Here is a 17,013-nt window from a genome sequence, read left to right as displayed (position 1 = left end):
AGCTAATTGATGTTAATTAGCATGTTAACAGTCACCGGCCGGTTTAACTGTGGCAGCAGCGTCTGGTCACAGCTTTTTATTTGTTTGGCTTCTTGCCGTGAAATGCTTGATGTGCTGTGAACACACGAGTCCAGTAAAACAACTGTAACTCAGGATATTTAGTTCTGTAGGTAAATTTATGCTTATTTAAAAAATTTAACTGAAATTAATGATCAAATGTGAACTGTAAACCAAACGTTTTATTTCTCATCTCTCATCTCATCTCATCTCTCTAAATATAATAACTTCCAGTAAACCATCAAAAACCTCAAATACACAATCGTAACGTGACAACAACAAATGAACAGTGTTTGTCCACTGGAATAAAATATATAACGTGAATTATTTAGAATAGTAACAAACAATTTTACAAATAAAACACACTAACAAGCTATTTATTGAGCTGTATAATTTAAAGGAATGAGTAATAACTATAAAGTTAAAATAAAATCCTTCAGAACAAGTTACCAAGAATTCCCTACTTGAAATTGAAAGAGTCGAACTTATAGGAAAACTATTAACGTTAGCAAATCTGACTGCTTCTACAAAATGCTGAATGCGTATGTCTGACCCATAACTACAGACAATAACTACAGACACAGTAGCATCCGTTAATACCTCTGATGGGTCAGTTGTCAGTTTTCCGTCTTTTGGGCTGACGCAGTCGCTCCGTGTTGAGAAACTGTTCGATCTTGGAGATCTGAGCTCTGAAGGAGGCCTGTTGCTCTTCCCTCTCCTGGGAGAAGGACGGCTCAAGGTCCGGGTCAGAAACAGGAGCTGCAGCTCTGCTACACCTGAAGAGGAGAGACTCACATCAGACAGTTCTACACAGATTGATATGTTTCTTATGATGCAGCTCTTTTAGAAGAAACCCTGACGTGAAGCATCACAGATCCAAGCTTCATTTGTAACACAAGCACAACTGAACACTGGATATTACTGTGAGTTGATGGTCATTATGGATTTATTTCTGGTTCACAGACATGGAGACACTCTTACTGTACAAGGATGAAGGGGGGGGGGGACTTACCCTGTAGTGGTCGGCCATGTCAACCCACTGACTGTGCTGAAGGAGGTCGAGACTGGAAGAGAAGTGATCGACAGAGAAGCTCTGCTCTCCTACCGGAAAACAATAATAATAATAATCATAGAAGTCAAACATCTACAGCAAATCAGCCACGTTTGTCTCGTGTTCAAGAGCATTTTTCAAAAGCACATTTAATTCTTGCTCAAGCCTCCTGAGGCAAAGTGAAATGTTCTAGTGAGAAGCACATTAAACTGATAAACAAATGCAGGGCGGACAATAACCAGTGGCAATGATATGTAACAATATCCAGCCCGGAGAAAGTAGCCAGACCCAGGCTGAACTCTGTGTGACATTCCCACTGTTCCCAGTCCACAGAAAACAAGGCTCTGGCCTTCACTTCAATTTGTTAAACTATCAGAGCGAGGTTCTTTTCCTCCTCGTACTCGATGCTTGTTGCACTTTATCTCCCTCAATTGCCGGCACCTGGATCGTATAAAGCCCCAGTGACAGTTTGTGGTGATGGTGACAAAGGAGGGAACGAGAGCGTGTGAGCGAGAGCGAGAGAAAGAGTGAAGCGGAGAATTAAAAAGAGCGAGAGAAACGGCCAGAGAGAGAGAGGGGAGAGAGTGAGTGAGTGACAGACAGATGATGAAGTGAGAGAGGAAGAGAGAGGGCGAGGGGATGGATAAAGACTGAGTGGGTGAAAGAGGAGAGGCACCCGGGCGTCATTAGTACATTTTCTTCCACAGGCCGTTCAACCTCTGCTCGTCCTCTCACTCCACACGCGACTTAACATTTGTCAGAGTTCTTAATTTCTAGAATAACTCGGAGATATCGTGTGCATTACGTTCCCTGTGTTGACCTGAGATAATATTAGCTTGCAGTAATGTCTCACTCTTTTGAGGAAAAGTCAGTGTGATGTAAAAACACGTTTGTAAAGCTTCAGCTCAGATTTCCCCCGAGGTTCAGTCAGACACATTTGATGAGATGATGAAGCTCAGGAGCTGAGGAACAGAAAACGACCTGAAAGTCATTTGGTTGATAGAGAATCTTTTCTATAAAGAATCATTCTGAGGCAAATTGTGCCTTTACAACCAACTGTGGCAGATTCCTGCTCTAGTTTATGGTTTTTGGTCTGCAAGTTGAAATCAGACAATAGGAAATCAGTAATAAATCGCATGATCAGGAAATTATCTGTGTTTTATCTCTGTTGCCCCGTTGCCCCTGTGTTTCTTGTAGATGTTGATACCTCAGTCCTTTTGCTTGTTTGTCAGCCAGATTATGCAAAAACTATTTAAACTACTTTTGATGAAACTAGGTGGAAAGACGGGACATGGACAAGGAGGGACTATAAAGACGGATGTGACAGCCCAAGCTGCGTTTCTCAAAGATGGTTTCTGTCATTTCAGGTGGTTCTTTCCACACTGACGATCAATTTGAATTTAACATTTGGTTATTTGATGATATAAAAAAAGGTGAAACGTCTTTACGGGATATTTTGGTTTCATTTCTAGATAGTGGGAAGAAGTGGAGACACGTCTTCCATCTTTATCTACAGCCTATGATTCGGACAAATGGGCGATGGAGGATGTTTTTTTTTATAAATTCATATTTATCCCAGGATATAATTCATATATCTTAAACAAATCAGGCAAATTTAGAGGATTGATATCTATGAGTGTGTCTTTCGCAGCTGGACTGACTTTAAGGAGACTGGTGGTGGAGATAAGCTCTCTATGAGTAACATCTAGTTGTTTAGAGTGAGGAATCATTAGGATTATCAGTCTGTGAGCACAAGCTGTCCTGAGAGTGGAGTCTTCCTTCACCACAGGTTCTGTTACTGACCATATCTGCTGCCGTCGTCTGGTCCAGAGGTTTCCACTCTCCCTGCTGCTGCCTCGCGGAGGAAGCCGGGTTCCCAGAGACACTGGAGGCATTCAACAGATCCGACGCCCTGGTAATCACCAAGGGGACTGAGAGGAATGAGGTGAGATGGCAGGAAGGTAAGAATGACTGATTGTTAGTGAGGGTGAGACATACAGATGTACCATAACTGCATGAGTTGTTATTTTAACTGAAGGGATCATACAGGCCCAACCTCTGCTGTGTTTGCTCGTAGGGAACATGGTTAATCTGCTGGGAGGAAGACTGAGGCGTCCATCAGACCCACTCTGGTTCTGCTCGGATCCCTGAAAAGGAACCAATGTTTTCAAGAGACACTAGAACTAGAACTATGAAAATTAACATACATTTTTTTATATAAAATCTAACCTGATATATGTGGTAAGACCTACTTTATACTTTAAATTGTCATCACAGCCTCTAAATGGCTTCAGTTTCTTGATTTGACTACCTGAGCAAACTGATGCAGGACTGAGACCAGATCAAAAGACGACCTGGGTCCAGCTGAGGGGACGGACGTCTTCAAATGAGCCTCACTTCTATTGGTCTTTTCATCTTTGTCATTTTTCATTTGGTCCTGATGTTTGTCAGATTCAATGTCTTCTTCAGTGTCCATCGTGATATCGACAAAGACGTCTATTAAATTTGTTTTCATCTGTATAATCTCACTGTCCCAGTTTTCTTGTGTGTCCACATTTGCCTGACGTTCGCTCTTCTCACCAGAATCATCTTCATCCAGAATCAGAGCCTTGATCTGTCCCTTCTGTTGCTCCGAGATCTCCTGACTTTGAGGAAATAGCTGTGGTTCGACAAATGCTCTCCCTAGTTCACATTCTTCACTCGCATGTTTATGACTGGATTCATCTGTTTGCTTCGTGTCACTGTTAATGCCAGAGGGATTATTCTGTTCTGATTGTGCTGCAGTCGTCTCCAACTCGCTGATACTGATAATAACGTCTGTTTGAGCAGCTGAAGGAAGCAGAGCCGAGCCACAATCACTCAGAGGCTCAGCTGGCGTCTCTTCTGGGGTTTTCTCAGAGACCTGATGACTCAGATTCGGCAGCTGGGTGAGCGGCTCGCTGTCTGGAGTTTGAACCTCAACTTGACAAACTTGAGTGACAGATTCAGGCCCCTGATTGACACTTCTTTGGCTTTCATCAGGACCGAGGGCGGAGAGAAACTGTCCTCTCTCTGTCCCACATCCCTCGTTCACATATCTGGAGTCAGCGTCTTGCTCAGTGGATTCCTGACAGCGACTCTCTGTGGGGTGGGAGGGATCACAGACAACCAGTGGTGTCTCAGCGTCCATGAAGTCAACGACCTGCAGTGTGTTGCTCTTCTCCGCGGAGCAATCAGTGCTCGTCTGGGTCGGTATCTGTGCTGCTGGTGTCTGCTCTCCTGTCTTTCCTCTCTGCTCTGCTCCGTCTGACCCCTCGTCTCTTGTTTCACCCTCAGAGGTTCTGGTGTCCTCAGCTTCCTCCGCTGACCGCTGGCCGTCCTCTTGTGTGTCTGCAGAACATGTTGTTCCTCTCTTCTCTCCAGTGCTCCCTCCATCTTCTGCATCTTCTCGTTGGACGTCTTCTCCATCCTGCTGCTGCTCTGTAACCCTTTCTACCTTTTCTTGTCCCTCATCATCCTTCATCACGATATTATCATCAGACGCAGAGGGTGGTATATGAATAGATTCTGAAATGACACCAGCATTCGTTATGTGCTTGCTCATCATATTGGTGTCATTGCTTGTTGTTCCCGAATGACTGCAGGAGCTGGAGAGGTTGTTGTTGACACGTGGACGTGTAAACAGATCAGGAGAGTTTGGGACTTCTTGTTCTGTAAGAAAACACAATGTACACTTTAAGAAGAACACATTTTCCTGTTGCTTGTCAAATTACAGTATATCAGTGACAACAATGGTTGTGTATCTTCATAAAATAAAATGCTGAATATTCAAATTTGGACAAGTAATAAAATGTGTTTTTAACCTTGGGAATAAATACTATCTAATGTGCGTTTTGTGGCTTTTATTAATAAAGTAAAAGAGAAATCCTTTGCCTGAAGTTATAATAAAAAAAAATGTGCAGCCTATATAAACAATTAGAAACATGAGCAGAGTATCAGCTTTGGCTCCTCCATCTACTGCCTGTTTATTTGTGTCTGGCTGACCTTCAGTCACAGCTCCTGTGTGGTCGAGACCTTCTGGTCCTCTCTGATCCGCGGCCGCGTGCTGCAGGCGGCCGAGGATCAGAAGCTCATCGCTGGGTTCGATGGGAAGGACGACCTGGGTCGAAACACCGAGGCAGCTCCGACTGTGGTTTCTCATCTTGGTAGAGAAAAATAAGAGAACAAGTCACATTCATACAAGCTTCTACGGGCCGAGCTTTTTTCCATAACACATCTTTTTTACTCTGACAGAACAGTCGTAAGGTGTGATTTAGGATTCAGTGTCTTGCCCAAGGACACTTCGTCATGCAGACTAGAGGAGACGGGTTTAAGAACCATCAACCTTCTGGTTAGTGGACGACTCGCTCTTCCTCCTGAGCCACGAGTTTAAATGTAACTGAAACAGCTTTGTCTTTGTATGGATATGTGTATTTAGGATGACAACATTTAGTGTCTGGCGAATGTGTGTCTGTGTGTACCTCTAATTCCAGTATGTGCTGTGCCTGCTCTTTAGACAGTGAGGACACCTCAGTGTGTTTCCCATGAAGCTCGTCGAAAGCCTCCTTCACCGATCGAAGCTCCTGCTGTTCACTCTCCATGTCGTCCAGAAAAACTTTCTTCTGTTTGACACAAACATCAACAGATGCACGTTAAAGACCCGACCGCTCTGTTTAGATGTTTCACAACCACACGTAGATTCATCAGTACTTTCCTGACATGACATATTTAACTCATCAGATGTTTCAGTGACACTTCTCTTCCACCTCTTTGTCCCAGCTCGTCACGGAGGCGGCGTGGCACTCCATCAGTCGGGCCACCTTATCTTCCAGAGCCTTGCTTCTGTCTCGCATCACTTCGTGTTCCTGCTTAAGGGCCTGCAGTAAAATTAATCACCCATGGGATTTTTAATGCAATACTAAATTTGTATGTGTTTATTTAACGTGAACAGAGGGTCTTAAACAGGTTAGGGGAGAGAGAGGGCTTCTTGCTAATACAAATCAGTTGGCTTGTGACACTTTAATCCTGATTTTAATAATTTAATGAATGAACGGCTGAATTAAAAAGGAGAAGGGGGTACAGAGAGAGGGAGAGAGAATAATAAACTGTGAGGCCGTAAATGGAGAATAAACACACCAACTATCATTCAGTTGCGGAGGGGATCACTTTCACTAATGTCCTCATTCACAGATGTTCACGTCTCGATATCACATTCATCACATTTACGAGAAGAAACGATGGCCGTCATTTATTTCCATCCTCGTGTAAATTCTCTCAATAATCATTTAAATGGACCCTGAAAAATTCCTTGTGTTTTCAGATTCTGTATGGGGTGCATGAGCTTGACTGGAGAGAGCCCCCCCCCCTCCCCCACCATTCAAACCTGATTAAAAAAATGGTGGATATAAACCAAATAAAGTTAAAAGTAACACCTCTGAGTTTAGAGTAGATTGCCTAGAAACTGTTCCAATCCACACACATTCTCAGAAATAGAGTTTAATATTGTTTTTTTAATGCTATAATGCTCTGGTTGCTTTTCAGTGTTTCAAACAACGTCCAACAAAACACAATAACACACAAATTCTACTGTGGTTGTGTTTTGCTGTTACGGTATTAGTTTTTGAAATTATGCGTTTGGTTTTGTTTCCGAGTTTGTTCTAGACAAATAAAGGCAGAGTCATGCTCTTTATAAACCAATACATACAAAATATATTGTTTATATATTTATACACTCATGTTTCTGTGTATAAACTAGAATAGGAGGAGGAACTCTGGTACCTGGTGCTGTTCTTCTTGTGTCTGCAGCTCCAGCTCGACTCTGTTCACTGCCTGTGTCTGACTCAACAGAAGCTGCTGGTTGTGCTGCAGAGAAGTCATTAACCTCTACACAAACACACACATACACACAATATAATGTTAGTAATCACAAAGCATACTACATCACACTAACAGGATCGACCAGGGTTGGATTCAGAAATCCTTTTTTCTTCCAGTGCAAAGACCAAAACCAGTTTAACATAATGGTCACATCTGTTTTCCTTGTTTTTAATTTACCTGCTTTTCTGCTCTTACAGAAACATTCTCCTCCTCGAGTTTCTTGATAATTTCAGTTTCCTAATCATGTGACAGAAGTGAAGAAAACAATGAATTAAGTTAATGTTTGATGTGATGTTTTGTTAACTGGCACATAGAATATATGACATTAATATACAGTATATATTTTCACTGGTGTTCACATACCATCCTCAGTCTCTGGTGCAGTTTCTCTACATGCTGCTCTGTGGCCATTTGACCGTGGTGGAACTTGTCATGTGTGACTGACATCATCTTGGTTTTAATCAGCTTGGTATTCACCTGCTCCAACTCCTGACAAAACAAGATACTGGCAAACATTTGATCTGAAAACATGAGGCTACTGTTTTCTAAGTGGATTTCAAGGTTCAACTTCCACGTCAGGTCTCAGGACTCCTCTTATAGATTGGTTCTAGAACTGCACTCTATAGGTGCAGGACATGTTCAGGTTTCTTCATACTGCACCTTCTTCAGTGACACAATGTTTGCTTCTTGTTTTTCATTTGCGGACGTCAGTTTCTTGTTGATTCTCATGGCCTCATCCACTGCAAAGAAGGCACATGCTTAGGGACTGTCATTTATAATGCTCTGACATGGCTGTGACTTTGTGGCTCAAGGTCAAACAGGAAGGGACCTTTACAAATCAAAGAATACAACTTTTTATTCATTTTCTTTTCATTGAAGTGAAACTTGACATAATGCAATGTTGAGAATTCTATAAATGATTTGTTATATAGTGTTTTTTAATGGTTTCTAGCATATTCTGTATACTTAAACTTAAATAAAGTGAGCACTACATATTAAGGAAGGTACTGTACCTCAGTAACACTCATGTACTGTACGTACCAACAACACATCTGATACAACATGAATATATGTCTGCTGTTCTGTGTATCCATCCATCCTTTACCATTTTGCTGGAGTGTCTCATGGCCCTTCTTGACCATGGCACACTGCCTGGACAGGGCACTGAACCGTTTCTCCACCTCCCCCAGCTGGTTCAGGTGACTGTCCTTCGACCTGCTCTGCAAGGACAGTTTCTGCTCCTGTGGAATTTAAACAAAGAAAAGAGAACTTTCTATTGAGAGACAAATTAAACAAAGAAAATTGTATTAAACGCCATTAGAGCTGTAATTTTGTAAAGTGAGATTCAAACACATTCTGAATTCTGTGTGGAAGTGACTTAGGCTTTATACATTATTTGTGCATTATTTTACTCAAATAAAAGTGTATAGTGAGAATTCTTAGAGCCTTCTTGTGTTTCTCCATTCCTCCACATAATAGATAACGAATGTCTGTTTTGTTTTAACATTATTTATGTATGGTTTCCAACTTATTTATTATGAAAAGCATGTGTTTGTATTTGAAATCAGAGGTGCTGGTGTGCATTATCCTGCTGCTTATCCCTGCTACTGGTCTTTATCGGAAACTAAGCTCTCTAACGCCGTCTGTCAAATGTTCCATGTGGCTTGCTCAGTTTAAAGACTTCCACAACACAAGAGGAGGCAGAGGGCAGAGGCACAGTTTGTCCGACACTGAACACGACAGTGGAAACAGCTGTCAGGTGATTGAGAGCTTGTGCTTTAACACAGCCAGCCTCCGTCTCTCTCAGTGGGATGAAGGGTATCAAGCCGGCTCATGCCTCAGGGCCTTTTATCGCTCCTCAAACTGTCATTACAGTTTGATTGTCTGTATCAAGCTGATCAGATTCTTTTCCCACTCGCTCATTTCACTCTCATTCTCACTCCCTGCGCTCCTCCTCTACAACACGGCGGCGCTCGTCCACTCCCTCATTCTGCTGAGCCACTGTTATGAGGAGAAGGTTCAACCGAGCGAGGCTCAGTTATAAAATATTTTAATAGAGATATTTTCTCTGCTGTGCTGGCAGTTCAAAGTGTCACACACTCCCTATCTGTTACTCCTGATGAGCTCTTCCCTCCGAACCCATCCCTCCTTAGCACCATTCCCTCATCCTCCTCTTTTAATTCTCCTCACTCCCACCAGCCCTCTGTCAACAGTTTGTGTAAGTGGAAGATTCTTCCTCACCAGCTCCTTTGATTTCTTCTCCAAGTTGAACTTCAGCAACTGCAAAACAGCAGTAAAAGAAAATCAAAAGAGATAAAGGCTTTCTGTTGCGGTTTGCAATGCATTGTGGGTTATAGTGCGTGAATTAAGAGTTTCAGCAAAGTCACAGAAGCTACATCATATTTATGTTCTGCACATACTAATAACAATTAGTAAAATTATCAGATTTCATTTAGGATCAGCCACCTTTTCTAAACTTGAATAATTCAGTGTTTAAATATGACATACAATGCAATAATGTCTATTATAGTAAATATTTCTGTGATATTTATTATTCATATAAAATGCCTATAATACATTATTTATTTGAATACATGAATTTAAATAAAAATTGTGTTCCCTGTGTTTTGATGTACACTCGTATATAAAAATCAGAAAACAAGAACAGAACAAACACTCAAAATTCAAACAGTGCAAACGTTAAAATGATTAAAATGTTTAATTTGTTGAAATTAATTTTAACAACTGCTTTACACAAGCGGCAATTATTAAAAACCCAGAGAAGACATGTGATAAAACTTTACATTTTTGCAAGGTTGGAATTAGTTTAGCTCTTTTTACATGTTTAGCTTTAGTTGAATATTTGACTACTTTTTCTTTTAATAAATAAAATAAAATAACTGAATAAAGGAAATATGATTTCCCTGTATGCAGCAGTGATGGAGGTTGTCAATGCTTTGTATAATAAACGTTATAAAGGGATCAGGTTGAATATCTTATATGTATTGTATTCATTGTTACATCATATATTATATATTTTTTATTTTCCTTGTTCACTTTCTCATTTCATCTAATCCTGTTAACAAAGACATCACATTACATGAGAGCAGGAGACGCTGCAGCATCTTGTTAATTTTAGGATCCAATGACAACCCCCTTTTAAAAATATAGCCTTAATTATCAATACATGTTATGGTTATTCCTCCGCCCCGGGTTATTTATTAACTAACTGCAATGATGGATTATTTGGATTTCATTATGGATTAATTGAACCATACTGTTCCGACGGAGCTGAAATTTGCAATTTAGCAGTTCATCAAGGTACGACAATTAAATCACTTCGGCCCAACTGCCACGGATGGGAAAATGTGTTTAAATTAAAGAAGTCCAGCCGACCGTGTCACAGGAATGAGCACAAGCGGGCCTCACTTGAGCCAAACACTCCCAGATAGAATATCAAAAACAGTCTCTATTGTCTCTGTAACACGGCTGGGCTGTTAAAGTGCGCTGGACCATGGGGACGGACGTATATCACCTCTGGGGTGTCAGGCCGGAAGACGGACGCTCTGGGAGCCAGGCTGGCTCAGGCCTGTGCATCTAAACACAACGTGCCAGAGTCTGGATGGACACGAGCGTTCTTTATATCATCAAACAAGCTGGACTGTTCGAGGGTAAAGATCTGTTTGAACTGTTTTTACATAAGAAAGAAAGATGTAAAAGATAGAAAGGAAGGTGACAGGATGTGTGTGTGTGTGTGTGTGTGTGTGTGTGTGTGTGTGTGTGTGTGTGTGTGTGTGTGTGTGTGTGTGTGTGTGTGTCTTTCATAGGCTCTCCTCTAGGGACAGATTACAAATTAAAAAACAATTCACTGGGGACAGTATGTGTTCAATTGAAGACAAATGTCACGTCACCAATTGGGGAAAAAAGGAGAATTTTGTTTTAATGGTTATATGCATCGGGTTCATCGGGTTTCTTTTAGCACTATTGTGGTAGTAATGATTCGATTTAAATAATTAAAGTTAAGTTGATTAAGCTTTTGTCAGCATGCGTCTGTGAGCGCAGGCACGTGACTGCTCTCAGGTCGTATAAAAATCCCTGCATGAATCACACACAGTCAGAGAGATGAGTCTGTGTAAGTGTTGTACATCTCAGTACCTGCAGCGACCTCAGTTCTTCTTTCAAGTTGTTAATCTCCTTGTCCTTTAACTCAGCACTGACCTGGTATTTCCCCTGAAATGTTATATGATGAGTGACAAATGAAAAGCAGTAAATACTAAAGCAGAGCGCGGAGGAATCCGCTCCGAGGGTCAAGATTGTGCAACTGAGATGAGTGAATTTACTGCTCCAGTAAAAACATGAACTGAATAAAATGCTGCGAGTATCACGTTGACATTTGGGGGGGGGGGGGGGGCTCTTCGTACCTTCTCCTCCTCAACGTTTCGGATTTTGTCCTGAAACTTGTGGAGAGAAAATAAAATGATCAAAAGGTTTTTAATGGATTGTGCGACGTCACATTTAGAAATTAGGATAAAGACATACCTGCTTCTTCACACTGGTGAGTGACTCTGTGTGCTGAGTCACGCCTGTTTCAATCTGATGCTGGAGGGATTCCTGTAATACAGGAAAAACAGAAAATCAATTAAAACAACTCCTGAGTTTGTCTTTTAAACGATAAAATATGAGGAATATGATTTCCTACTGTATCTTAGGAAACATGTAAATTGAAGACAAAATTAATTAAAGACGCTGTTAAGACAAGAAAGTTGAGTCGTACCCTCTCCCACTCCAGCTCCTGTTTCTCCAGCACCAGTTTACTGATCTGATCCTCGAAGTGCGTCTCTGCATCCTGCACCACAGAAACAGCTCGTTAACTATTTACTGAACAAAGCTCATCCACAGACAGGGTGTGTAAAAAGATGGAGGACATGACGGCTCTAATCATCTTAGACCCTGGTGGCTGACTGCGGTTTAGGTCCCAGACAAAAATAATCCGATTACATGTGAAATGATTCGTCTGAAAGAAGGTTTCTGTCATTTTCAGACGTTGTCAGTTGATCGCAGAAACATCATGATTGACAGCTGAGAATGATTACAAATTGTTCATGTACATGATTTCATTACTGACAATCCATGCTGGCTCAACGGCGCAAGATGCCAGCGTTTAAATCCAGGATATTCAGGCTTTATTAAAGAAAATAAAGACGAGGTGACAGTAAATGAAGGTATGATACAGACTAAAATTCCATTATATCTTCCACTCCACGGGCAGACAACTCTCTTTTGGCCCAAACTGCAAAGCGCTTTAAGTTTCCCTGGTTCTTTCCTGCGTATCTTTTGAGGAAGCACCCGGAGAAAAGAGGAACATTAGAAGGGAGGTGATATTTATGGAAAGTCATCCCTATCCTCCCTCTTCCCCTGGGAGAAGGCAGGTAAAAGTCAATTGCTCTCTATATCCACAGGACTTTTTTATGTGCATGTGGGAGCTGGTTAACTCACTGAGTTTATTTTATAAGTTCCTATTAAACTATGCTACCAGCGTGGCACTGCACTTAAAAGAAAGGAGTGCACAGGAGATAAAGCTGTTACTTTTCCAACCAGGAATAATTAGTGTGTGTGTGTGTGTTTTTGTGTGTGTACTACTTTTTATACCCTGGTGTGGACTTTAACTGAACATGAGGGGACGTGAGTTGCTCGTGGGGACAAAATTGAGGTTCCCCAACATGCAGAACATAGACTGTGCACAAAGATGGAAGATGCTTCTCCACTTCCTCCCAATTTCTAGAGATGAAGACCAAATAGCCAAGATACCAACGCTCGATGACGTCATCTGGAGCCAGAATCTGTGCAGCACTGGAGCCGTGGTACCGAGCTGCCGCCAAATAAACGATCTCGACCAATCACGAGTCATTTTAACAGCATAAAACGACAAAGAAGTAACTTATACAACAAACGTAATCTTTGAGAATAATTTATTTGATGTGGATTTTGACTTTTTAGAGAGGTCCATGTATCATCTATTAAAATAGGCGAGGAAGGGTTGAGCCATACTACAATCAGCCACAAGGGGCCATCAAGTTCTGGGGAGTTGACATGACGTCCATCTGCTTCTTCAGTCTATGGTCCAGACTGGTTTTTGTTTTTAAGGTTCTGGTTGTTTTGGGTTAAGGTAAGATTTAATTGTGAGGGTTAAGGTTAAGGTGTGAGTGAATACATTATCTAAATGAGTTCTCCACAGTGAATCATGTACATGTGTTTTACAAAACTATATAAAACCTGGTAAGTCATGTAAATAAAATTAAGATACTGTAAATTAACTGAAGGTTGAGGGACACTAAAGCCAAATTTATATTTAGCTTTTACTTATTATGTGAAAATTCATGAGGGTTCACATCATATATTTGTCATGGCTGTTCATCTCTTTGCTGTTATATTGCTGTTCTGAATGGATGCTTTTTATGGGGCATTAAAAAAGGATTTTAAAAAGTCTCTCTCTGTGAATAAAAATGTGATGGTGTGTTTGACAGTTGAGTTGGAAGAAGTTCCAGCCCAGTTTATCCCACTGCACTCGTTATTGTGTTCCTACACTCAGGGTTAATTCTACCAGTTCAACACAGACTAAAGCAGTGGGCTGTGCCGTATAAAAAAAAAGGAAAGCTGTTGGAATTTGACCTGCTCAGGAATGTCCGGCACCATCATGACATCCTCTCGCTTCTTAACCTCTCCACCCGGTGAACAACACACAACCGCAGAAAGCTGCTCTGATAACAGCAGCGCCTGAGGAGGATCAGCCTGATATGCCGTCTTGTGGTCGTATCTCGGTTAACACGGCTATAACAATAAAAACTAAATGACAACAAACAACCAGCAGCCCCTGTTTGCTCCTCTAACCTTTAAGCACACTGTGGATGTGTCGTCAGGTTGAAAGTACTGGCTGCAGGCAACAAACCATTATTTTTTACTTTTTACAAACAGTTTTACTTTCTACTTATTGGTCAGGGGCCAAATGGCTGGTGTGTCCCCCATCTTGATGCAGCGTTCTTCAAACCCAGCTGGCTCTTGTCCAGTTTGTTAACTGGGACAGCTGGTTTCCTCTACGGACACAAACCAACTCCTCGATCATTTCTATTAAATTATTCTGCTCTTTAGCCAAATGTCCTCTGCACTCTTCTACTCTGTAAATAGGGATGTGACGCAGGTACACAGACAGGAAGCAATGCTGGAACAGAGCTACCTTCTATATTCAGTACAGTGAACTCTTTAGATTGGTGGATCTGAGGGATTTTAAGATATTGTTCAAAACTTGACATGCCATAATTAAAAAGGGATCACCAGCTACAGTGGTTGGGCACCACTGCTTTAGATTGTGATTTCAAAATATTAAGATTTTTTCAACATTCTAGTAATGTCCACACAAAGAGAGGAATTATAAAATCATACCTTCCGAATATGCAGCTCCTCTACAGCTTCAAGCAGATGAGTTTTAAATTCCAACAACTGTAGTAAGATGGTTCTTCCGCCTTCTCTTTGACAGGAGGTGCTGGACAGAGACAGGCTCTCCACTTCTACCTAAATATTAAATATGCAAAATTGATACTTCTTATTAGTCCCCTTCAAATATTAACCCAATGCAGATGAAATGCATTATATATCAAATGACTACGATGTTCATGTCTCCCTGCATTCATTAGGAAAGAGTTAACGGCCTAATTTTGAATAGAGAAAACAGCTAAACCATATAAATATGTGATTTATCACTTTGGTAATATTCATAAACACAGTATATTTCAAATAACTATCAGGAAACATGTAGAAAATATGTTTTCAATCTCTTTCAATAGAACTTTGTCACAGCAGCCATTTGGATATGAAACAGAAGGTAACACAGGTGTCGATAATCACACAAATGATGGCTTTAAACTTCATTAGTGTGATGTGGACACCTGTGTTACCTTCTGTAGCAGGTCAAAATGGCTGCTGTGAAAAGCCTCTGTTCCGTGTATTATAAACATGTTTAATTTGATCCTGACATTCATAAACAGTTGATGTTATTCATATCTTCTAGCATCAGATATTGTGACCTACAGCTGCGTGAGGAGCGACTGTCCCAGACTCTGCACTCGGGTCCATCGGGTTGTTTCAGGCCAAGGTCCCTCTGAGCTTCCTCTTCCTGCTAATCAACAAATAAAAAATACATTATTGAAAAAGGTTAATAGAATATGCTGTTTAATAAGCAGTAACACTTACACGCTTATAATTACGTCTTCATCTGCAAGTTTTACTGATAAATGATTTTATTAGAAATAATAGGCTGGCACATTAAAGCCTGGTAATGTTTCTCAATCACTGCAGGCTCACCTAACGGCTCTGGAACGACCATTAGGTTTTTTTTCCTTCTTTGTTTTACACCGCTTCCACTGCAGTGGGAAGATTACACCTTGATAAGCCATCTAGGTTCAAATGAACCAGCCCATTGACACTAATAGGGGTCAGAGCAATAACACTGACTGAACAAATTGTGCTGTCAATGCTTTTTAAATTATCTAGGTTATTTAATTTGACCTGTGGATGGTCCTCTTCAACCGTCTCCGTCCCCTCAACGCAGCCAAGAGACAGACTGACACACACACCTACTGGAAAATATGACTATTTAAGTGGGAGGTCTCCACTAGCCACTGATCTCTTAATAGAACAGACCTTTTTTCTCCCATTTAACCTGCGCTGGTATCAATCACGTTGGGAGAATTAAATGATCCCTACCAGAATTGGCTACTATCATAAACTGACACTGTGACCCCAGGCAGAGGAGGCAGGGGATGTGCAAACGTGTGTTAGTGTGTCGAAGTGATGATGCACGTGTGTCTTCTGTGCACAGCGTGAATGTGTGTGTGTGTGTGTTTGACTCCGGGTGCGGGAGGAAACCACAATGTCTTTATTTGCTTCTCCTGTGATTCAGTTGAGCAGGTATTAACCACCGTCTCCAAGCCATGAAAAGACAAATTAAAAGAGCTGCCATCCATAAAATGGGAACGCTTCTATCAAACAGCACGATGCCTGTATTACCTTCGGGTGAGTTATGTTAGTAACTGTGTAATGCACAGAGGAAATAAAGTTGGAACAAAGCGCTGGGAATGTACTACATGTAATTACAGTGCAGCCAAAAACAACACAATGTTAAACCACGGCAGAAAGTGGACTTCAATGGCTGTTTTCCCATTTTGTCATGACCCAGCATGAAACGCGCAGGTGTAAATAATAAAATCCTGGTTTGAAACAATAAAATTCCACTTTACTTTGATGGCAGTGGTGCTGTGCATGTTGGCACGAGGTCCGACCGGGACACTGGAGTGGAACAGAGCCCTTGTTAAATGTTATTAGTAACACCTGTGCTCTTCCTTCTCTAAAAAGCCAACATGTCTTTTACACGACACACTGGAGTCTCATCATGTTAGAGGCTTTTTCACCATTTATCAGTAAAGAGTCTTTATTAATCCACCGCAGCTTTTAAATCCAGATTCCAAACTTTTCTATTCAACTATTTTACAAAATCTAAGATCCTCCCGTCATTGTATTTTATTTTATTACTTTAAATATTTCTATCAATTTGATTTGAATTAATCCTTTAACTTATTTTTAATTAATATGTATCCTGTATTCATTTTTACATTATTATTCTTATATTATTTATTGTTATATTCACTGTTTGTGTCTGTTTCAAACCGTCTGTCGTAACTTTATTATCTTGCACTAATCAGAAGTGGCACTTATATCACTACTGTATTATTTTGTACAATGACTATAAATACTGTTATTTATCAATTTAATTTCCTTTCAGCTCTTTTAATCGCTTTACCTTTTTTAATTTGCTTATTTGAACTAATTGATTTAAATTGTCCTTTGTGTTTTTAAAATTATTTGTTCCTTGTAGAATGTAAGATACTATGAGATAAGATTATATAAGATATGATAGGATAAGATAAGATAATCCTTTATTAGTCTCACAGTAGGGACAT

The 17,013-nt window shown here is 40.7% G+C and overlaps 1 protein-coding gene across 1 annotated transcript; it reads right to left on the bottom strand.

Annotated features, from left to right (window-relative positions):
• Positions 1–257: 257 nt before the first annotated feature.
• Positions 258–16,317, bottom strand: LOC133955011 (coiled-coil domain-containing protein 73-like). The gene is made up of 20 exons (XM_062389647.1): positions 16,294–16,317; positions 14,441–14,569; positions 11,778–11,849; positions 11,543–11,614; positions 11,425–11,460; positions 11,159–11,233; positions 9,194–9,283; positions 8,109–8,244; positions 7,664–7,743; positions 7,367–7,492; positions 7,181–7,240; positions 6,905–7,009; positions 5,893–6,003; positions 5,608–5,748; positions 5,132–5,288; positions 3,420–4,798; positions 3,165–3,255; positions 2,912–3,039; positions 1,070–1,158; positions 258–833 (listed from the first exon to the last, which is right to left on the bottom strand). Exons 1-20 carry the CDS (start codon positions 16,315–16,317, stop codon positions 668–670), a joined length of 3,267 nt encoding a protein of 1,088 aa, XP_062245631.1. The 3' UTR covers positions 258–667.
• Positions 16,318–17,013: the final 696 nt, after the last annotated feature.

The sequence above is a fragment of the Platichthys flesus genome, chromosome 6 (assembly GCF_949316205.1).
Source record: "Platichthys flesus chromosome 6, fPlaFle2.1, whole genome shotgun sequence".
NCBI classification, from domain to species: Eukaryota; Metazoa; Chordata; class Actinopteri; order Pleuronectiformes; family Pleuronectidae; genus Platichthys; species Platichthys flesus.
Note: the sequence above shows the minus strand (reverse complement) of the source record. Positions and strands in the feature narration are given on the sequence as shown.